Below are 24,270 nucleotides of genomic sequence, written 5' to 3' on the forward strand. Positions count from 1 at the left end.
AAGTTCCTGAAGCCGGACTTCCCCGTTTTATAAAGATGTCACAGGTCTTAGAGCCTTAGAGATTGTACAATGTCCCCTTAGATCTATTAACAACTATGTAGTACAAAGGTAGTCCACGTGTATTAAATATAGAGAACATGTTGGGACTTGTAGTCCTCCTGTGTATAATATGCAGCGTATACGGGGTGCGCCGGAACTTGCAGCCCTCCTGTGTATAGTATATGGGGTGTTTCCCGTGACTTGCAGCCCTCGTGTGTATACTATACAGCGTATACGGGGTGCGCCGGGACTTGCAGCCCTCCTGTGTATAATATATACAGCGTATATGGGGTGTGCCAGGACTTGCAGCCCTCCTGTGTACAATATGCAGCATATACAAGGTGTGCCAAGGCTTGTAGCCCTCCTGTGTATATTATACAGCGTATACGGGGTGTGCTGGGACTTGTAGTCCTCCTGTGTATAATTTCCAGTGTATATAGGGTGTGCTGGGACTTGTAGTCCTCCTGTGTATAATTTCCAGTGTATATAGGGTGTGCTGGGACTTGTAGTCCTCCTGTGTATAATTTCCATTGTATATAGGGTGTGATGGGACTTGTAGTCCTCCTGTGTATAATTTCCAGTGTATACGGGGTGTGCTGGGACTTGTAGTCCTCCTGTGTATAATTTCCAGTGTATACAGGGTGTGCTCAGACTTGTAATATATACTGTGTTTACAGGACATAGAGGACTGGTGGGTCACCTGTCCATGTGTGGCTGTCTGGTGTCCATGTAAGTGAATGGTCGGAGCTTTGAGCGGTCTGGTATGCTATGAGGACGGAGCGTGCCCGCTGTGTTATGACAGATATAAATAGATTACCGTCAGCTCGCCGTATGGAGCAATCATTACCCAACCTCCAATGTTTATGGCTGAACGTTCACCTCATATACCCAGGAGCACGTTGACCCCTACGTAGCCGGAGTGTAACTAGAATCCCACCTGAACCTCTCATATACTGGAAATGTAGATTAAATTGCAGCTGCCCCAAACGCCCGTTTTAGGGTGGATCACACCTCAGTTTATTACACCCGGCAGCCCCGAGGGACAATGTACCCGGACGCTGATGAATGCTGTAGTAGTCCATTGATTCTTCCTGTCATTCAGTAACTACCTGCCTGTACAAGGATAGGAGCAGACAGTCTGCCAGTGTCTGTGATTGCACCCCTGAGCTGCTGATTGCGGCTGCAATGCTTTAAAGGCACTTAATAAAAAAAATAAATAATGAAAGCACATTTTTTTTTTACCTACACATGTGCATGTATTATTATTATTATTTTTAACAAGGTGAACTTATCCTTTAAATTTCTATTATCAGCCTTGATGTAATGTATATATATATATATATAAGAGAGGGAGTGAAACACCATTCCTGGACAACATGCTGTTCTAGGAATCAGCCAGTGCCGGTCACATGACCAAAAGCTATGGCGTCTGCATGAAGAGGATTGGCTGATGCTGTGTAGTAACAAGGCTTGCAAGCCAATAGAGACACAGCTCACAATGTATTTTATATACACAACCCCTGGGAAAAAGTACCTTAGCTTGTACGCCCCTTGAGGGTTAGGGACTGATGTGAATGTACAATATATATGTAAATTGATGGCGCTATATAAGTACCTGAAATAAATAAAAGTATGGAATCCCCACTGATGGAAAATGTTAATTCAATTGTTTAATTGTGTAGAAAAAAGCAATCACAGAAATGCCTCCAAACTATTTTCATGTAACATTCCAACCTTCTGGCTTTAAGAAACACTTAAAAAAATTAAAAAGAAAGAAAACTGTAGTCAATTGCAACTGTTTTAGCAGATCAAGCAGAGGAAAAAAATATGGAATCGCTCAATTCTGAGGAAAATATTATGGAATCACCATGTACTTTGCAGTTCTAAAACAAACATCTGCATCAGATTCCATCTGCTAATTAGTCTGCAGTAAAAAAAAAAAAAGTGCTTGTTCACCTTGGTAAGCTGTTGCACCAAGCTGATTGACATGAATCATGGCTCCAACACCAGAGAGGCCAGTGAAACAAAGGAGAAGATTATAAAACTTCTTCAAGAAGGGAAATCATCACAGAATGTTGCACAAGATGTTGGTTGTTCCCAGTCAGCTGTGTCTAAAATCTGGACTAAGTACAAATCAAATGGGAAGGCTGTAAAAGGGAAGCGTACTGGAAAACCAAAGAAAAGCAATCATGGACTGTGGATGAAAGCAATATTCAGTGAGGAATCACCAAACTGCATTGGGAAGGGTGGTGATGCTGGAACCTTTTCTTTTTTTTTCCGTTCCAATGAAATGTATAAAGACGACTGCCTGAAGAAAACATGCAAATTTCCACAATCATTGATGATATGGGGTTGCATGTCAGGTAAAGGTACGGGGGAAGTGACAGTCATTAAATCTTCAATAAATACGCACGTTTATATTGAGGTTTTAGACACTTTTCTTATTCCATTAATTGATAGGATGTTTGGTGATGATGACATCATTTTTGAGGATGATAATGTATCTTGCCATAGGGCAAAAGCTGTGCAAACTTTCCTTCAAGAAAGACATACAGTAGATATAAAAAGTCTACACACGCCTGGTAAAATGGCAGCTTTCTGTGATCTAAACAAAATAAGATAAAGATAATTTCAGAACTTTTTCCACCTTTAATGTGACCTATAAACGGTGCAACTCGGGGGGGAAGGGGGTTGGGGAGTAAACATAAACTAAAATAATGTGGTTTCGTAAGTGTGCACACCCTCTTATAAATGGGGATGTAGCTGTATTCAGAATTAAGCAATCACATTCAAAATCATGTTAAATAGGAGTCAGTACACACCTGCCATCATTTAATGTGCCTCTAATTAACCCCCAAATAAAGTTCAGCTGTTCTAGTTGGTCTTTCCTGACATTTTCTTAGTCTCATCCAACAGCAAAAGCCATGGTCCGCAAAGAGCTTCTGAAGCATCATAGGGATCTTATTTTTAAAAGGTATCAGTTAGGAGAAGGGTACAAAAGAATTTCCAAGGCATTAGATATACCATGGAACACATTGAAGACAGTCACCATCAAGTGGAGAAAATATGGTGCAACAGTGACATTACCAAGAACTGGACGACCATCCAAAATGGATGAAAAGACAAGAAGAAAACTGGTCTGGGAGGCTGCTAAGAGGCCTACAGCAACATTAAAGGAGCTGCAGGAATATCTGGCAAGTACTGGCTGTGTGGTACATGTGACAACAATCTCCCGTATTCTTCATATGTCTGGGCTATGGGGTAGAGTGGCAAGACGGAAGCCTTTTCTTATGAAGAAAAACATCCAAGCTCGGTTGAATTTTGCAAAAACACATCTGAAGTCTCCCAAAAGCATGTGGGAAAATGTATTCTGGTCTGATGAAACCAAGGTTGAACTTTTTGACCATAATTTAAAAAGATATGTTCGGTGCAAAAACAATACTGCACATCACCAAAAGAACACCATACCCACAGTGAAGCATGGTGGTGGCAGCATCATGCTTTGGGGCTGTTTTTCTTCAGCTGGAACTGAGGCCTTAGTCAAGGTAGAGGGAATTTTGAACAGTTCCAAAAACCAGTCAATATTGGCACAAAACCTTCAGGCTTCTGCTAGAAAGCTGAACATGAAGAGAAACTTCATCTTTCAGCATGACAACCACCCAAAGCATACATCCAAATCAACAAAGGAATGGCTTCACCAGAAGAAGATTAAAGTTTTGGAATGTCCCAGCCAGAGCCCAGACCTGAATCCGATAGAAAATCTGTGGGGTGATCTGAAGAGGGCTGTGCATAGGAGATGCCTGCGCAATCTGACAGATTTTGAGTGTTTTTGCAAGGAAGAGTGGGCAAATATTGCCAAGTCTTGATGTGCCATGCTGATAGACTCATACCCAAAAAGGACTGAGTGCTGGAATAATATCAAAAGGTGCTTCAACAAAGTATTAGTTTACAGGTGTGCACACTTATGCAACCACATTATTTTCATTTTTTTTTTACTTCCCTCCACCTAAAAGTTTGTTGTACAGTTTATAGGTTACATTTAAGGTGGAAAAAGTTCTGAAATGATTTATCTTTTTCTCATTTTTTTTACATCACAGAAACCTGACATTTTAACAGGGGTGTGTAGACTTTTTATATCCACTGTATATGTCAATGGTATGGCCTGCAAATAGTCCAGACCTCAATCCTTTTGAAAATCTATGATGGAAATTAAAGAAAAAAGTCCATGACAAGGCTGCATCCTACATAGCTGATCTGGCAACTGCAATCAGAGAATGTTGGAGCCGGATTGATGAAGAATACTGTTTGTTGATAGTTAAATCCATGCCTCAGGGAATTCAATCTGTTATACAAGCCAGAGGTGGTGCAACAAAATACTAATTGTGTACTGTAGTGTTTTTTATCACAGTTTGCAATTGACCTCAGTAGGAATGTGAAATTTGCAAGCTCTTCGCAGAAACGTAAAAGAGGAAGAAGGGGCTGATTAAGTGCCTCACCCAGGCAGAGTTCCCTTCCCAGAAATAGAATTCATCATCATTCAGCATCCATTGAAATCCCATGTAAATGTGCCAGGGAAATTTGTAGTCTAAGAACTGCAAGTCCCAGCATACCAGAGCTCCGATCTTAGAAGCTGCACTTTGTGTGGTGTTCATCCTCTGTCCTCTTTTCAAAGTGATGAAGAAATAAATGTATATTGGCCATCTGAGTGCCTCATTCCTTATGTCTGTCCTATTCCCGTGTAATTACAAACCACACATGGAAAGGTTTGGTGCATGGAAACCCAAGGATATGTAATACGCCACCTTAGATGTGGTGGCAGCATTCGTTATCTTTTTTCAGAATTTTTTCCCTAATTTTTACTTGGTGATCCTGCCTGTAACACACTTCCTGTCCTAGGATGACGACGCTCACTCACTGTACTGTATCTAAGGAGTCACCCTAGAATAGGACTACAGAACTCTGCCCCCTCCTCACCATACCATACAGGGGTGGGGCTTTTCTAATCCACAGAGACAGTTGGGAACAATGCAGAACAGGAAGGGAGCACAGGCAGTTATCAGCTCACTGGATTTTTGGCAAGATCAACAGGTTTAAACAGATCTAATAAAACACTTTGTTATATTCAACAGTCCAAAAGGAAGCAAATAAGCTGCATTTATTGTTAAGGTATAGGAGTGGGAAGGGATCTCTGCCAGCTTCTTATTGCAGTCAAGGAGATGTCCCCTCCTGTCCTGTGTGGTCAGGAGACAGGAAGTGAGTAAAATCTCCCCAACTGGAGCACAGATATTTTTTAAAAAAAGTTTATTTTCCAGAGTAGAGTGATAAGGGGTTAGAACTGGTCTTGTTTTGCTTATGTCGTTGTCCTCATGGGGGGTTTGCTTTCTTTTTGGTCATTGGAACACTATCAAAATTATTATTATTATACAGGATTTATATAGCACTAACAGTTTGCTCAGCACTTTACAATATAAAGGGAGACAATAAAGCAATGATATAGTTCAATACAAAAGGGTTAGGAGGGCCCTGCTCCTTGGAGCTTGCAATCTAAAATTACCCTCTAAAACAAAAAAAAAATGCGCTGGACGGGCTGTCTCTTTGCTCAGTTGGGTCCAGCAAAGAGACAGCCCAGTCCAAGAAGGGACATCCCCATCCAGCAAAGAGACATCCCATCTCTTTGTGGATTGGGATGTCTCTTTGCTGGATGGGGATGTCTCTTATGTCTCTTTGCTGGATTGGGCCATCTGTTTGAATATATAGGGGGCACTGTGATATAAAGTGGACTGCGCTGTAAAGGGGCACTGTAATTAATACAGTGCCCCTTTACATCGCAGTCCCCTTTATATTACAGTGCTGGGGACCGACTCCATGAATATTCCTTCACCAACTGCCCCCGCGAATGCCCTTGCACCCCCTCCCCTCCCTGGAAATTGCCTGTTCAGTCTAAAATGCCCAGGCCTATTTTTTTTGTCCCGGTCTGGGCCTGCTGCAAAATGTGTGTGTGTTAGCAGCCTCTGCACAATCAGAAGAACTCTGATTTTCATCTTCATCTATGCGACTGTAGTTTTACCACGTTTCGTCATAATCAGTCAACGTCCCCTTTGGGGGTACTGCTACACCCCAGATTAATATGACATCTCTACAGTGGAGATTGCTAAACTTTTCTGATGCACACCTCACAACTACCCCGGTTACCCCCTTGCTCTATTCTATGCTCTTACATTTTCAGTCTCTCCCTCTCTATTAGCATCTTCCCCTCTCTTCTAAAACACGCACTGGTCACCCTTATACCTAAGGCTACTTTCACACTGATCCGCCGCAAAAACGCATAACTTTTTACCGCACTGAGCGTTTTTAAAGGACACGCTTCTCAGAGGCGTTTTTGAGGGACGCTTTTCATTGATTTCAATGGGAAGAGGCTTTTTTGGGGCGTTTTTTTTTTTTTTAACTCTCCAAGCATGCTGCAAGCAGAACGCCTCAGTGTGAAAACATACATAGATATACATTCACATATATAGCAAAGCATTTTCTTGAGCTTTCAAGGTGCTTTTTTTTAACACAAAAACGCTTTAAAAACTCCTCGGTGTGAAAGTAGCCTAAAAAGCCTTTGTTAGATCTCACCAGTCTGAACAACCTAAGATCCATAGTATGTATGAATGTGCGTTAGGGACCTTAGCTTGTACTCCCCTTGAGGGTTAGGGACTGATGTGAATGTAGAATATATATGTAAAGCGCTGCGTAAATTGATGGCGCTATATAAGTACCTGAAATAATAATTTACCTCCAAACATCTAGAACGCCTAGTCTACAACTGTCTGAGATGATTTCTCACTCACCTTTGCCCACAACACTCAACAGAAGCTGCCCTTTTAAAACTCACTAACTGCGGAGGCACCTGGTGGGCAAACTGAATCTTTCAAAATATTAGCTCATAATATTTTCTCCTGTCCATAGATTTGTCCATTGGGTTAAAATGATTCTAAAGGTTGTAATTAAAAAAAAACAAAAAACACACAAACATGTCATATTGTCAGTGTTATATTTTATTCAAAAGGTTGTAATTAAAAAAAACACAAACATGTCATATTTACCTGCTCTGTGCAATGGTTTTGCACAGAGCAGCCACGATCCTCTTCTTTTTGGGTCCCCCTGCCAGCGGTCCTGACTTCTCCCCCCAGCTGAGTGCCCCCAATAGAAAGCCCCTTGCTATGAAGGCACTCGAGCAGGCTCACTCCTGAGCCCTGTTCCTCAGAATAGACATTGTCCATTCACACACAGAGCACAGCTCTGCCCTGTCCCCTGCTCTCTCCTCATTGGCTCATTGCTATGTGAGCCATGAGGAGAGAGAAACCCAGGAGAGCCTCGGCTCTCATGCACATCACTGGATTGAGATGGGAACTGCACCCTGCAGGTTTTTTACCTTAATGCATAGAATGCATTTACAACCCCTGGCAAAATGTATGGAATCACCACTCTTGGAAAATGTTCATTCGGTTGTTTGTGTAGTAAAAAAATAAAAAAACAGACATGCCTCAAACTATTTTCATTTAACAGTCTGCCTTTATGAAACACATAAAAAAGGAACACTGTAGTCAATTGCAACTGTTTCTGCAGATCAATCAGAGGAAAAAAAATGGAATCACTCAATTCTGAGGAAAATATGGAATTACCATGTACTTTTCAATTCTAAAACAAACATCTGCATCAGTTTACATCTGTTTATTAGTCCGCAGTTAAAAAAAAGTGTTTGCACACCTTCCTGAGCTGTTGCACCAAGCTGATTGATATGACTCATGGTTTGGTCATGAGAGATGTCAGTTAAAACAAAGGAGACGATTATAAAAAATTCTTCAAGAAGGGAAAATCATCACGGAATGTCGCAAAAGATGTTGGTCCAGATTTTAGAGATAGCTGACTGGAAACAACCAAGTACAAATCAAATGGGAAAGTTGTAAAAGAGAAGTGTAATGGTAGACCAAGGAAGACATTAACGCATCAAGATAGAAAATTTAAAGCAATATGCCTTGAAAACATAAAATGCTCAACAAAGCAAATGAGGAACAAATGGGCAGAAACCAAAGAGTCAATGTCTGTGACCGAACTGTAAGACATTGCTTAAAGGAAATCATTAACACCTAAACCGAAAAAAAAAAACCAAGGTTACAGTGGGCTAAAGAAAAGCAATCATGGTCTGTGGATGACTGGATGAAAGTGATATTCAGTGAGGAATCACCAATCTGCATTGGAAAGGGTGATGATGCTGGAACATTTGTTTGGTGCCGTTCTAATGAAATGTATAAAGATGACTGCCTGAAGAAAACATGCAAATTTCCACAATCCTTGATGATATGGGGTTGCATGTCAGGTGAAGGTACGGGGGAGATGATAGTCATTAAATCTTCAATAAATGCACAAGTTTATATTGAGATTTTGGACACTTTTCTTATTCCATCAGTTGAAAGGATGTTTGGTGATGATGATATTTTTCAGGATGATATTGCATCTTGCCATAGGGCAACAACCTTGAAAGCTTTCCTTCAAGAACGACATATAATGTCAATGGCATGGACTACAAATAGTCGGGACCTCAATCCAATTGAAAATCTGTGGTAGAAATGAAAGAAAATGGTCCATGGCAAGGCTCCAACCTGCAAAGCTGTTCTGGCAACTGCAAACAGAGAAAGTTGGAGCCGGATTGATGAAGAATATTGTTTGGCGATAGTTAAATCCATGCCTCAGAGGATTCAAGCTGTCATAAAAGCCAGAGGTGGTACAAGAAAGTACTAGTGATGTACTGTAGTTTTCTTTTCATGATTCCATCATATTTTCCTCAGAATTGACTGATTCCATAATTCTTTCTTCTGCTTAATTTTCAAAAACAGTTGCAAAAGCTAGTTTTTTTTGTTTTTTCTTTTTTTTGTGTTTCTTAACCCCTTCACGCCAGCGCCTCCTGGCCCTTTAAGGGTTTCAGAAGCCGGGAGGTGGGGCAGGGTTTAGAGTAATGTGACCACCGTGACACGTCATCACGGCGGTCACATGATTGGGAAAGGTCTCGCTCAAAAGAGATCGGGACCTTTCCGTGAGTACCGGACATGTGTGCTGGGAGTGTGCAGGGTGCACGCTCTCAGCACATGTTTTCTTTTAATAGAAGGCAAATGTGCGGCCACTCGGCGTCTAAGCCCAGACAAAGGGAGGCCACACATTTGCATTCAGCCGGTGTGAAGAGGTTAAAGGCAGAAGGTTGGAATGTTAAATGAAAATAGTTTTGAGGCATGATGTGATTATCTTTTTTTCTACACAATTAAACAGTTGAATGAACATTTTCCAATAGTGGTGATTCCATACTTTTTGTCAGGGGTTGTAGGTAAGAAACCTTCTGCCTTTACCCCCGGTTCACATATATGCGGCCCGGGTTTTGCACGGGCACGAGAGCCCATGACACGCAGGGAAGAAGTCCCTGCACTTCTTTGGAAACCGCAATCCACACGGGAACCTCGGTTTCCAGTACAGTTAAGTTTTCCAGTGCGGGCGGTGTGCCATTAGAACTAATGGCACCCACCCACAGGTCAGCATTTCTCTGTGCGGGTGCTGCGGCTGCACAGATTTTCCTGCGGATCCGCAGCGGCACCACCTGCACAAATGTGAACCTAGGGTTAGAACCACGTTAAATAGCACAACTATCCATCCCCTCACTGTAATCAACTCCAATCTCTCCTCTCTCTCCCCCCCCCCCCCCTCCATCCAATCAATGTCCACATTTTGTCACCTTCACCTTTTCAACATGTCCAAAATTAATGTCTTTTTAACCAATGCCCTCACCATTGAGGTACGAATTCACTTTAACTTCTTCATTGGCCTAACTCTAACATAGGCTATCCTCATTCAGTCTATCATTATTGCTGCTGTTGGACTAATTCAAAAGCTTGCATCCAGAGTCCGAAAGTAGTCCTTGAGCTTTGGTTTTGTTTTATTTGTGGGAATTGAAGTGGGATAGGGTCAGAGGTGTACTGGATGCCCAAAGGGTACTGATGAACTGAGGACAACTTCCTAAACTATTTACAAGCCTTCTCTGCAGCACAGTCTATGATGGAGAGCTATCCAGAGTCTCCTTAGTGTACCACCCCAGACCCTAGATGAACTTCTCCTTTTCACCCAGCAATCTGGAGGTATCCCCGAACAGGGGACCCAGTTCTTTTCACTTTAAGAGTTGAACAGTCACTGGCAGGTGGCTAATCTGGTTTCCCACCAGAATGCTCCTTCCCAGTGGTGTATTTAGGTTTTGTGCTGCCCTAGGCAACATAAAAATTGGTGCCCCCACAGAAAGAGCCTGACAGTGACCAAGAACACCCCTGCCCTCCACCCTAGCCTTCCAATACCACTGCCCCCCATACACCAGCCATCATCCCCCATGGCGAGAGAGAGAAAGACACTCACCTTCACAGCTCCGGACATCCCCAGGAACAAGAGTCTTGCTGTGCATACACCACCATGAAACCCACAGCATCTCCCGGAAACCACCAGGTCCCCATGCCATATATGTCCCTTCTTCCAAGGGGCAGTGCTGTCCCCCCCTAAAAAATTCCACCCTAGGCAAATGCCTTGTGGTAAATACACCCCTGCTCCTTCCCCTATCTGCCCATGGGGTGTAGGTGTACACATGCAGATCCTCTTCTCCTGTACCACTTTTGGGTTGGTGGCTGCTACCAGGCCTATTAGCTGGTCCTCTCTCAGGGGGCCGGTTAGCTCTGAGCTTTCCCCATTCCAGCTCCATGCATGCAGGTAGGCCGCATCCCACTGGCCTACTCACAGCCTCCTTCCTTCAGCCTCACAACTTTCTCTCTCTCTTCCACCCGAACTCTCCCTCCAACTCTCCTTCCTGCTACTGAGCAGGCTCCAAAACTTGTGTGTTGGAGTGTCCAGATCCTTGTCAAATTCCTGTTGGGCATTAACTAGGACCCATCAAGAGTGCAATCAGCCACTCCTCAGATCCACCCACTGCCTCTAAGATCTTCCTTTAAAAGCCTTAGAGCAGGGGGGAAATCCTGAGGGGCTGGCTTGCAGAGTCTCTCAGCTCCTGACCAGCTGAGTAATATTTGAATGATGAGAGAAAAAGATTTAGTGTGACAGACAAGCAAATTTTGGAATAGAATGATGGAGTACACATCAGAAGGGAATCTACCTGATTGGCAACAGCATGTTGATTGTTGGCATGGGGCAAATCCAGATGCCTCTTCTCTAGTGCACTGAACAGCCAAGTTGCAGTTGTCCTGCCCATGTACTACTTTACTGCCAACTGCTAATAAAAGTCAGCCCCCCCCTGCTGACCAAGTACGGGAAGACTGGCTGTACCTTGCCTATCGGTGGCTGTGGTCCCTGATGTCAGCTAGCTGGGATGTTGGATTCTGATGGTATTCCAGGAGGGGCGGGGGTCAGGACCTGCCAATGTTCTCCTTGGTGACAGGGCTACTCAGCAAGATCCTGATCTCTTGGCTTGTGTGAAGCAATTCCCATTTTAACAGTGCTTAGTGTGTGATTAGAAGTCTAGTACAAACTTCCATCACATTTGAAACGCATTTAAATTATTATTTAAGAACATCAAATACAGTGAACACATTTCAGGGGAAAGGACTCCTCTTCTTCAGGGCTTGTCTAGTGATTTTATATATAATGAAGATGAAACAACAGAAAACCTGAATTGAGGCCAGCTTGTCCTGATAGCAGTGTATCTAGCAATTTTCCACGTTGTTCACATTGCCTGTTGCCAGTGTTCATATGGAGAGCTCAGTAGTAGTGCAGTAACTATTTATGTGGCAGCCCGGAATAAGGCACACTCTGCTGCAACATATCAGCTTAGTCAATGGGAAGGGGTTAATTATGTGCTTTTTTTTTTAATAACGTGAATTGATGACTATGAGTGACTATTTTCCTGACAGGATATTTGAATTTATTTTTAGCACTGCAGAATTTCTTTTTTGGAGGGTAATTTTGATAGTTTGTTTACGTAGTTTCCTTTTGCGCTTCAGTGGTGCCGATCCTTTTGTGTTTAGATGTTATAACTTTCTCTGCTCTAAACAAATCAAGACATTTTTTTGTTTGGCATTGAGACAGGATACAAACTCCATCTGTCCTACATTAGCTCATCCGGTTCTTCTGGCAATGGAGGAAATACTGTTCTGTGTAAGGGTCAGTTCACAACACAGTTTCTGCATGCGTGTTTTTGATATGTTCTGATGTCTTTTTGTCATATCAATTCAGGACATGTGCATTCCGGTGTGTTTTTGATGCATATTGCCACGTTCCAGATGTGTTTCATATAGAAAAAATACAGCATTTTCTACTTCTGTAAACTGCAATGGAACACACTGGACTGGTGGGAACTAGGGTTATTGGAATACATGGAAAAGGTTGTGCATGCGTTTTTGATGCAGATTAAAATTGCATTGGACTGCATCTAGTGTGAACCAGCCCTTAAGGTGGTAGAATGGCTAACTTTTCCTCCATGTGTAGGAGAATATGAAAGCATCTGATTTGCTTTTCACCTCTTTGGTGGACCTGAGCCAGGAGAGTTCCTGGTAAACAAGGAAGAGAATATGAAAATCATGAGAATATGAAAATCATGGGTTCCACTGCCAATCCAAGGCTGCCATTTATTTTTTTTGCGATTTAAAGGAAACCTGTTATCAGATGACCAGGGTGTCCCTCTGGAAATTCTAGGCTGTCACTTAGAAGTTTCCCAGTGAGGACACAAAACAGGAAGTAGTTTTGTAGGAATCTGTTTTTACTGCTGCGTCCTTATTGGAGAGTTTATTTACTTCAGTAGAGTGAGGGAAGGTTTAGAACCCCATTTCAGATTTACCCCCTACTTCCTGTCCTCTGGACATCTCGTGTGTCAGTGTGTGCCCAATACAGAAAGTGAAGGGAGATCTCTCAATGGGGAAATAGACATGTAGAATAACCTAACAGAGGTTCCAACTCTTACTTCATCTGAACCTGGAAAAAGTTTCACATTTACAAGCATTTCTTTATAATCAGATTTCTGAAGCCCAATAAAGACACAGACACAGAAAATTACAATTTTGAACATTTTATATATAAAAACAGCAACTCTTCTTTCAAGTATTAAAAAATAAGTTAATAGAGAAGAAAAAAAAAGTGAAAACGGTGTCTGAGCAAACTGATGGCTGTTTAGACAAGACCGCCGTGGCTGTGATATGGGAAAGAAAGATCGGACAGTGCCCATCTGGGTTCTGAGGCGCCATCACAGGTTGTGATGATTGTTCAGATAGGCACTGTCAGAACACGTGACGTGGGCCCCTTTCCCCTCCCAGGAGGCCATGGAGATTTAACCCTCGCTGTCCCCTTAAGAAGGGCGGCCGAGCAGCACAAAGAATGGCTTCTCAATGCGATAAGACATCAAATATACAGCAGATAATTTGTTAACAGCATAAAACCTCTAAATAAATTAATAATATTTTTTAACGCACATAAAAGAAATTTCCTTCCAGGGGCTGGCGATCTAGGCTTGAAGCCTTCCATGTGCTCTAGATTCATGTGAACACTTAACTGCTCCCCTGCTTCCGTTTCCAACCAAATCACTGCACATGTGGAAGTTGTAAATTAATCCACCAAGAGGAGTAGGCAAATGCTTGCTTACCGATAGGAACACCGATGCTGACTCTAGTTGCTAGGTTAGTCACCAAATTTATTTCTGACTTCTGTGAGTTATAAAACTGATCAAAAAGTCTCTCAACGCAATTGTACACTTTTTTTTGCATGTGCACATGCCAAGGGCAGGCAGATTTCTACACTGGGGAAATATGTGGGTGAAATTTCAATGTAAATTAACTCTCAGGTGAGTACAATTTTTATGAACAATCTTTCTCTCTATACAGACACACCACACATCTCTCTCTCTCTCTCTATATCTATATATATATATATATATATATATATATATCTCTATCTATATAAAATTTACACACACATTTTAGAGGAGTGTGTCTGTTGGAATTTGTGCTTATTTGTACAGATGTTGGATGAAAAAAAGCAACTCATAATTCTCATCCCATTTCTTCCAAAAGGTATGGTTGAGCTCAGGGCTCTGTGCAGGACACTCGAGTTCCTCCACACCAACCTGGTCACATCTTGACTTTATGTTGCTTGCTTTGCACACAGGCACAATCCTGCTGGAACAGATCAGAGCCTTACCTAAACTGTTATCACAATGTTGGAAGGATGCAACTGTCTAAAATGTCTTTGTATGCTCTACTATAAACAGTAGACCTTACTGGAAACATCTGGACCTGTTATTTCTGGCCATTTAGGCCTCATGCACACATGGCATTTTTGCAGCCACTTTTAAGGGCGTCAGGTGTTTTGTTTTTTTTTCTTTACGGCTTCCAAACGGCCCTCCATGTTATCTTATGTGTCCATGCACACAGACTTTTAGAAGCTTTTAGTAGCAGCAGCATTTACCAGCAGGAAAAACAACCCAGGGCCAGTGCTTCCAGGAGCAGCTGCATGTTGGCGGAAGAAACGCTTGGCGCATGTAAACCTGCCTAAATGCGTGTAAACGCTAGGTGTTGTCGCTTGAGCGTTAACTCATTTCATTGGCCAGAATAAATTATTATTTTGGCCAATGAAATGAATCAACGCCCAAGCGCTTGACACTTGTAAAAGAGTTAGACACTTTTGACAAGCGTTAGACGATTTTTCTGCCAAAAGGAGGAGCAATTTGAAAACGTTCCATGTGCATGAGATCGAAAACATCTGCTGCACACTGTAGACAATTATTGGCCCAATTTTTCCACTTCACGTCAAGGAGGTTTATTCACATCATGTTCAGTGTGAACAGTAAACACCATTGATAACTTTTCCCTAAATTATAACAAACTCCTTTGTAACTTTTTCTGCAAAATACAAAGTCCAAATTATTGAATTATAAACATTCACACCACGAAGCAGAAACACTCTGCTGTCAATTTGAGACTAATTATTTCTGGGTAAAATTGACCCAAGGGCAAAAAAGATTAGAAATGAATCAGCAATGATGGGGAAATCACTGAACTAGAGGAAAAAGGAAACGTCTGACTGAAACAGAGCAAACATATTTGCATATTTAAAAACTTTCTTCTGCTTGCTGTGATTTCAGTGAAAAAAAATGTTATGTCTTTTTACTCTACATTTTTGTGTCTACATACACTCACCCGCCACTTTATTAGGTACACCTGTTAAATTGTTTGGTAACACAAATTGCTGATCAGTCAATCACATGGCAGCAACTCAGTGCATTTAGGCATCGAGACGACTTGCTGAAGATCAAACCAAGCATCAGAATGGGGAAGAAAAGGGATTTAAGTGACTTTGAAGGTGGCACGGTTGTTGATTCCAGACGGGCTAGTCTGAGTATTTCAAAAATTGCTGATCTACTGGGATTTTCACGCACAACCATCTCTATAGTTTACAGAGAATGGTCCGAAGAAGAGAAAATATCCAGTGAGTGGCAGTTGTGCAGATGAAAATGCCTTGCTGATGTCAGAGGAGAATGGGCAGACTGGCTTGAGATGATAGAAAGGCAACAGTAACTCAAGTAGCCACTCGTTATACCCAAGGTATGCAGAACACCATCTCAGAACATAGATGTTGAACCTTGAAGCAGATAGCTGACAGGAGTGGCACCCGCTGTGGTCTTCTGCTGCTGTAGCCTAAGAACAGGAAATGGATGCTACAATTCACACAGGCTCACAAAAATTGGACAATAGAAGAGTAAAAATATGTTGCCTGGTCTGGTAAGTCTCGATTTCAGCTACAACATTCAGATGGTAGGGTCAGAATTTGGCATAAACAACATGAAAGCATGGATCCATCCTGCCCTGTATCAACGGTTCATGGATGTGCCGACAAATCTGAAGCAACTGCGTGATACTATCATGTCAATATGGACCAAAATGCCACGATGAATTAAAGCAGTTCTGAAAGCAAAAGGTGTACCTAATAAAGTGGCCAGTGAATGTGTTTGTGAATGAATATATATATATATATATATATATATATATATATATACACACATATATACACACACACACACAAAAGTATTGGGACACCCCTCCAAATCATTGGAATCAGGTGTTCCAATCACCACCATGACCACAGGTGTATAAAATCAAGCACCTAGGCATGCAGACTGCTTCTACAAACATTTGTGAAAGAATGGGTCAATCTCAGGAGCTCAGTGAATCCAAGCGTGGTACTGTGATAGGTTGCCACCTGTGCGATAAGTCCATCCGTGACATTTCCTTGCTACTAAATATTCCACGGTCAACTGTTAGTGGTATTATAACAAAGTGGAAGCAACTGGGAACAACAGCAACTCAGCCACCAAGTGGTAGGCCACGTAAAATGGCAGAGCGGGGTCAGCGCATGCTGAAGCGCACAGTGGGCAGAAGTCGCCAACTGTCTGCAGAGTCAATAGCTAAAGATCTCCAAACTTCATGTGGCCTTCAGATTAGCACAACAACAGTGCATAGAGACCTTCATAGAATGGGTTTCCATGGCCGAGCAGCTGCATCCAAGCCTTACATCACCAAGTGCAATGCAAAGCGTCGGATGTAGTGGTGTAAAGCACGCTGCCACTAGACTCTAAAGCAGTGGAGATGTGTTCTCTGGAGTGTTGAATCACGCTTCTCTGTCTGGCAATCTGATGGACCTGTATGGGTTTGACAGTTGCCATGAGAACGGTATTTTCCTGACTGCATTGTGCCAAGTGTAAAGTTGGGTGGAGGGGGGATTATGGTGTGGGGTTGTTTTTCAGGGGTTGGGCTTGACCGTTAGTTCCAGTGAAGGGAACTCTTAAGGAGTCAGCATACCAAGTCATTTTGGACAATTTCATGCTCTCAACTTTGTGGGAACAGTTTTGGGATGGCCCCTTCTTGTTCCAACATGACTGTGCACCAGTGCACAAAGCAAGGTCCATAAAGACATGGATGAGCGAGTTTGGGGTGGAGAAACTTGACTGGCCTGCACAGAGTCCTGACCTCAACCCAATAGAACACCTTTGGGATGATTTAGAGTGGAGACTGTGAGCCAGGCCTTCTCGTCCGACATCAGTGCCTGACCTCATAAATACCCTTCTGGAAGAATGGTCAAACATTCCCATAGACACACTCCTAAACCTTGTGGACGGCCTTCCCAGAAGAGTTGAAGCTGTTATAGCTGCAATAGGTGGGCCAACTCAATATTGAACCCTACGGACTAAGACTGGGATGCCATTAAAGTTCATGTGCGTGTAAAGGCAGGCATCCCCTATACTTTTGGCAATATAGTGTGTATTTATTTATATATATTTTACACACACAATCTTTGTTTTACAAATTAACGCTTAATAAATGACAGGGCACCATGGTTATCTAATGTCAATTATTTCTTGTTTTGCAGTTCCCTTTGTCTGATTGAAACCTCCTACTGTGGAGTCTGCTGTGATGGCACAGATATTAAGAGTTAAAAATTGAATGTTTATTTCAAATTGATTCAGGTCGACATATTTCCAATTATTGGATTGCATTTTACAGATTTGCAAGTTCTCTATCCATTGACTACCTGCATGTCATTGTAACCTCCCTGTTCAACAGCTGCTCAGCCCAATGAAGAGTATAACTCAGCCCTGACTGGTGGAATGGAGAAATCTGAGCAGAAGCAGGGCATCACGGGCACTACTAGTGGGGTGACCACAGACCAGCACACAGGTCCCCCCATGTGTGTGGTGTATCATTATCGTTATTATCGGTGTGCCTTTGAGAGTATCACTGCACTATTGGGGAGCCAGGATTCTCATCCAATGGCATTCCTTACTATGCTGCAAGTGAACATTCTTCACCAATTTTATGCAAAGAAGCTATTTACTCAATCATCATCAAAAAGAGCCAATGTTTGGGGCTGCACACTATGCAACTGCGGTCATCAGAAGAGCGTGTAACCAAGCTGATAATGGGGAGACTTTCCACTGAATTTTATGAAGAATTCTGTTTTTCCACTTAAAGTTCTGAAGAACTACAAGTCCCAGTAAGTATTTCTGGCTTCCTCAAGAGCCACAGAATACCCTGGCAAAATCCCACTGTGCAGTGATCATGGTTAGGAGGACGGCAACCATACTTTATCACCAGCCCCTTTTCACGCACAAAACAAAGAAACTGAGTGCATGACAAACAGATCCGCAGCAGTTACTTTTGTAAAATATGCTCTAACATGGACTATGAAGGTGTGTATGGCCCAAAACAATGTGTGCAGACATTCAGTATTATCATACATTGCAGCAGGCTTATTAGAATTAGTAGAAAAACTTTCCTCCCACAAATAATACCGATCTTGGCTCTCCCCATCACCGAGTAACTGTATTGCTCTGTTTGTAGTTTTGCTCCCATCGGCCAATAGGCAGCTCCAAATCTGCCCCACCATTTCAGCAAGGGGAAGGTTATTGGGTGAATTGCTTATCTTAAAGGTATTCTTTTGTCACTCAGACGTTATTTTTAAATAAATAGCAAGAAAATCTTTGGAGATTTAAATAAAATAACAGGTGTGGCCTGGATTCAGCAAACTGTTGCATAACATCAGGATATAAGCAAATGAAAAGATGCAAAAGTTAGACTACAAGGAGGGTGAATGTACTTCAGGGCAAAGAGACTAGTTCTCTTGATAAGGCAGCCTGCCTATGCATTGATACTCATCCCTGAGCCTCTACCGCCATCCTGTTTCCTGGGGGGAGCCCAGAGTACGATTCTCGGGTAACCTGCCTATCTCTTTTAGAGCTTACACAGAGTTAATGACATTTGTCCCTCCCCCATGTGACAGTATTCACTCCCCTATACCAGGACAGTGCTCCAACAAACAGAACCAGGTAACAGAATGTTAACTGAAGGGCCTTTCCAGAGAACCCGAAATAAACACGTAAAAAGGTCTATGAATGAATAGCCTTTTTTAGATTTAAAATAAAACAAAACCTTGTTGTCATTCAGTGTGGGATACAATCTGTGAGTTTTTGCCTATACATTGTGGGCGGATCAGAGTTAACATTTTTGGACTTCAACATTACCCTATAATCATGCAGATATCTCCTCTCTCTTCTTACTAACAATGCCGACTAAACGATCCCGGGGTGAATAACAAACACGAAACTTCTTAACGCCGCCTGTCCTTCCATTTGAAAACAAACTCAAACATTGAGAAACGCACGTTGCGTTAAAATCCATAGGGAGAAAGACTAAACCAAAAAACGTAAAGGAATAGCCACCTAGTGGCCAAATTTTCAAAGTGCAAGTGACAATCACTTGCGTTATTGTCCGCGGCGCAAGACAAAAAAAAGGAAAAAAAAAAAAAAAAAACCTCTTGAGTCGGTGGGAAAGATCACAAGTGGTCATGCACGGCACCGCAGAAATGGCAGCATAATGTAAACCTGAATAGAAACTTTTCAGTGTCGCACTGGAAGTGAAACGTCCTGTCTGTAACAAACGCCATCTCTCTTTTAAACAGCTCTCTGTCGTGGCGGGCGCCAGAAGAACCGTGCAAGGGTCTACAGGTTCATGTAACAGCTCCACTGAGCAATGCCCTTTTTCTCAGAGGTTCTCTGCCCACCTTCACATATAAGACGAATGACCCCCTCCATGGGTAGGGGACAGAAGGAGAGACCTCAGGACCAGTTCAGGTTATAACCTTTAGATAACATGACTTCTTCTAGATCTTTGTCCTCTTCTTTCTCCCGCAGACGCTGCTCCTCCAGAAGTGCCACTAATGCATCTCGCTGTTCCACAACGTCCAGCATCTCGTTCAGGATCTTCTTCTCATCTGATAACTCCTGCTCTGTCTTTAGATTGTCTGCAGAGACACCAAAAAAATAAACAGTTATAAAAGATTTGTTTAGGGGGGCTGCACTCGGGAGGGTAGGGGAGTTGGGGGGATCCATTAAAGGACAACTTTAATAAAGAAGGGATCTCATTGGCAAGTTTTCCATCCATAATGAGCGATTTTGGGGAACTTGACCAACTTGGCACATCTTGCTGGCTGGAAGCTAAAAAAGAGTGGTAAATGTGGCTGGGGAGTGAAAAACAGTCCTTCGGACTATTGCTTTTGACTGCTGGTGCTTGTAATGTTATTTTCTTCTTTGGGTTATTGCTAGCAGCTTTTACTTTTAAATCACCTTTTCTGTCAATTTTTAAATAGCATTTTTTTTTCCTTTCCTTCCTACAGTCTGCTAATTAAGGGGAGGGGTTAATTGGTCACAGCTGCTACAGGTACTATATAACTTTCTGTAGAGATCACTCTGACCTTGCTCATTTGTGAGCTTGCCTGTATTTTGCTTGCTGGACCTTTGATCAAGTGGACATTTGATTACGTGGAGTTAAAAAAACGGAGATGAAAACAGGAGTCTTCTAACCTGTCAGTGACAACTGATATTTCCTGTTAGTAATAATAATAATAATATTGTAACTGGAATAATGAGTGCAAAAAGGGTTGAAGGTTTTGTGCAATGCACAGTGGGCTGCATGTATGCAACAATGGAACAGCTCCAGGATGGATACTGCTGTGACATATGTGAGCGGGTTGCCCTTCTGGAAGCTCACGTTAGAGATCTGGAGGAGCAAGTTGCAACACCGGGCAGAACTGACAACCTTGAAAGGGTTATTCTGCTCTCTGAGCAGGTAGCTAATGGGATTAATGTGGAGTGTGGAGGGGCTAGTCAGGATTATCAGGTATGGGTTACTGTAGTGGGAGGGAGTGGTAGGGGCTCACAGAAAAGCAAGGCCAGCCCTGGGTTTGAGCACCCAAACAGATTTGTCAAGTTTGGTGAAGATGTGGGGGTGGCAAGTTCAGAAGTAGCATCCCTGGATGTCACTGCTATCTCTCATACGCGGGAGAGCAGACCATCTGGGAGAGGTGGTGAGGATAGTGCAGGAAGGCCTAGACAGTGGATGGTAATAAGGGATTCTATAATCAGAAGGACTGATTAAATAATTTGCCACCAGGATCTCCTCAACCGAATGGTTTGCTGTCTCCCTGGTGCCAGGGTTCGGCACGTGGTGGACCGGGTTGATAAATTACTGGGAAGGGCTGGGCATGACCCAGCTGTCTTGCTCCATGTTGGAACCAATGACACAATACATGAAAGGTGGTGGCTCCTTAAGAATCAATTAAAAAAACTAGGCTGCAAGTTGAAGGGAAGGACCTCAAAGGTGATATTTTCTGAAATATTACCTGTGCCATGCGCAACACAGGATTAGAGAACTGAATGCATGGCTAAAGACCTGGTGTAAGAGGGAAGGATTTGGGTTTCTAGAGCACTGGGCTGACTTTTCATCGGGGTGCAACCTATATGCTAGGATGGCTTGCACCTAAATGGAACGGGGTCTGGATCAATACTTGGACCAAGGGGGGAGGAAGAATAAGTTTTAATCTGGCAGACAGATCAGACAGGGGTCAGTCCTTATTGGTGGGTGGAATGGGGACAGATGGGGGGAGGGCTATGGCAGATGATAAGAAGGTTCCCATGTTACAAACAACCATTGGAATTGGTACCATTTGTAGGGGAAAAAAAAATGCAACATATGTGTGCAAAAGGTGTCAATTAGTTAAAGTTTGTTCACCCATGCCAGAAGTTTACCAAGCAAAATAGGTGAGTTGGAAGCTTTGATGCATGAAGAGAACTAGGATTTAATTGGTATTGCTGAATCTTAGCTTCATTCTTCACATGATGGGCCATTAATATTCCTGCCTCTGTTCTTTTTTGGAGCGACAGGGTAAAAAGGAAAGATGGTTGTGTCTATGTGAGAAGTGATCTCAAAGAAAGTGTGAAAGAGGACTTAGTTGATGGAGAGTGTGATGAGGCTGAATCATTATGAGTGGAACTGCACATAGGGGTGTGTAATACAAAGGTAATCACTGGAGTTTGTTATAGGCCACCCAGTGTTAATGAGGAGGTGGAGACTCAACTGCTTGCACAGATCGAAAGGGCTGCAAAGGCTGGACAGTGATAATAATGGGGGATTTTAACTACCCAGAAATTGACTGGAGTAATGGTACTGCTGGAACAGTTAAAGGGCAAAAATGTATAAACCTACTACAGGAAAATGTTATGGTACAATTCATATAGGCCCCACCTAGGAATGATGCTCTGCTAGACCTAGTAATCTCAAACCATGCAGAGCTTATTACTAATGTCCATATAAAAGAACATCTGGGTAGCAGTGACCATAACATGATTTAATTTGTTAGCTGTAAACAATAAGCACATACAGGAAAAAAAGCACTGAACTTTAAGAGAGCTAATTTTCCAAGGCTGAGAGCTGCTCTCCAAGACTTAGACTGGGAGGGATATTGGCATCGATGAACAGAACACAGAAATGGGACTTCTCCAAAAAGACTGTATGTGAACATACTGCATGTGGCTTACGGCCAAAGTTAAAAAAGCTATAAATAATACAGAGCTTTTATAATATGTGAAGGGAAATGTATTTTTTGTCTGTCATTTTGTTTTCCCCCTCCATTTTATATATTGTACTCCATGTTAATTGTTTTATATTATACCCAGAATTAGTTAATGAAATATGCTGTGTCAGTTCTGTGTTACAGAACTGTGCTCACACATTCTTTTGTTTTTTATTTTAGCTTAGCCTTGGTAGAGGCAGGGAAAGTATCCAGTTATTTCTTTGTATTAACAGCATTTGTTTCTGCTATGATATAGTTAAAAGTCAAATACTTCTGTCCCATGGGAAAATAACTGTTGGTTACTTGTAACTGATTTCAAGGTCTGAGAAATCTCACGTTCACAGCCTTGACAAGTATCCAGCGAAATCCTATTGTATGGTTTTCTTTGTTACAATATAAGAAGAAGAATCTACGAATAAAGATTCAGATTGTCTTCTGGAAACCTGTGTGTGCATGCTAATTTCTTCCTTCAAGAACACAGTCTCTTGGGCCCAGTGGGGGACCGGAACCTACCAGTGGTCATAGAAGCACAAATCCCTTTCAATATGTAAAAATGAAGGAACACTATCATCGTTTAACCATTACAAAGAATATAACAGAAAATGCAAAAAGGAAATCAAGGCCGCAAAAACTGAAAAATAAATGACAGCTTGCAAAAGATAACAGGACAAACCCCCCAAAAGTCTTATATATATATATATATATATATATATATATATATATATATATATTATTGTTTTTTATATTAATATATATATTAATACATATTAATAGTAAAAAGGTCTGGTCCGAGCATCTAGGCACTTTACAAAATAATCTAGAGTGGGTGACTGGGGACAAACAAAAGGAGCATGGGGGAGCTCTTGTCCCATAATGGGCATGGTATTGACACAGCCCCAGATGATCCACATTGGCTCACAATTGATATGATCCAGAATAAAGATGAATAAAGCACGTGGACTGGATGGCATACACCGACAGGTCCTTAAAGAATTGAGCTCTGTCATTTCAAAGCCATTGTTTCTCATTTTTAGGGACTCTAATGACTGGCATAGTACCACTGGATTGGCATAAGGCCAATGTGGTGCCTATATTTAAAAAGGGATCAAAATCTTTACCAAGTAATTATAGACCTATTAGTTTAACTTTTATAGTTGGGAAGATACTGGAGAGTTTAATAAAAGACCACATGGATGAGTTCTTGCTGTAAAAAAATTGTTTTAAGCAACAGACAGCATGGATTCATGAAAGACAGAAGTTGTCAAACAAATCTGATTTCTTTTTATGAGGAAGTGGTTGTCAGTGGTGGACCCCAAGGTTGTGTTGGGACCCATACATTTTAATATATTTATATCTGGGGTTAAAAATCTCATTTCAGTCTTTGCAGATGACACCAAGCTGTGCAGTGGAATAACGTCCTTACAGGATGTCTCCAACTTACAAGCTGAGCTCAATGCACTGTTTAATTGGGCAACTATGTGGCAAATGAGGTTTAATGTTGATAAATGTAAGGTTCTGCACTTGGGGGCTAAGAATACGCATGCATCATACATACTAGGGGAAGTACAACTGGGGGAGTCAATGGTGGGGAAGAATCTGGGAGTTCTGGTAGACCACAAGCTTCATAATGGCATGCAATGCCAAGCTGCGGTTTCTAAAGCGAGCAAAACCCTCTCTTGTATTAAAAGAGGTATAGACTCCAGAGAGAGAGATATCATATTACCCCGGTACAAATCATTACTAAGACCTCATCTGGAATATGCC

At 42.1% G+C, this 24,270-nt stretch overlaps 1 protein-coding gene across 14 annotated transcripts in view; it reads right to left on the reverse strand.

Moving 5' to 3' along the window:
* Positions 1-13,104: 13,104 nt before the first annotated feature.
* Positions 13,105-24,270, reverse strand: part of MICAL3 (microtubule associated monooxygenase, calponin and LIM domain containing 3) — a 236,282-nt gene continuing 225,116 nt past the window's right edge. For all 14 annotated transcript variants that reach the window (XM_089671866.1, XM_089671864.1, XM_089671865.1 and 11 more), the window contains one exon: positions 13,105-19,899. In XM_089671866.1, the coding sequence (XP_089527992.1) occupies positions 19,715-19,899 (185 nt within the window). In that variant the 3' untranslated portion in view covers positions 13,105-19,714. The remainder of the gene's footprint in view (positions 19,900-24,270) is intronic.

This window comes from Staurois parvus, unplaced genomic scaffold, assembly GCF_062004578.1.
Source record: "Staurois parvus isolate SC_StPar_1 unplaced genomic scaffold, SC_StPar_1.0 ptg000114l, whole genome shotgun sequence".
Lineage (NCBI taxonomy): Eukaryota > Metazoa > Chordata > Amphibia > Anura > Ranidae > Staurois > Staurois parvus.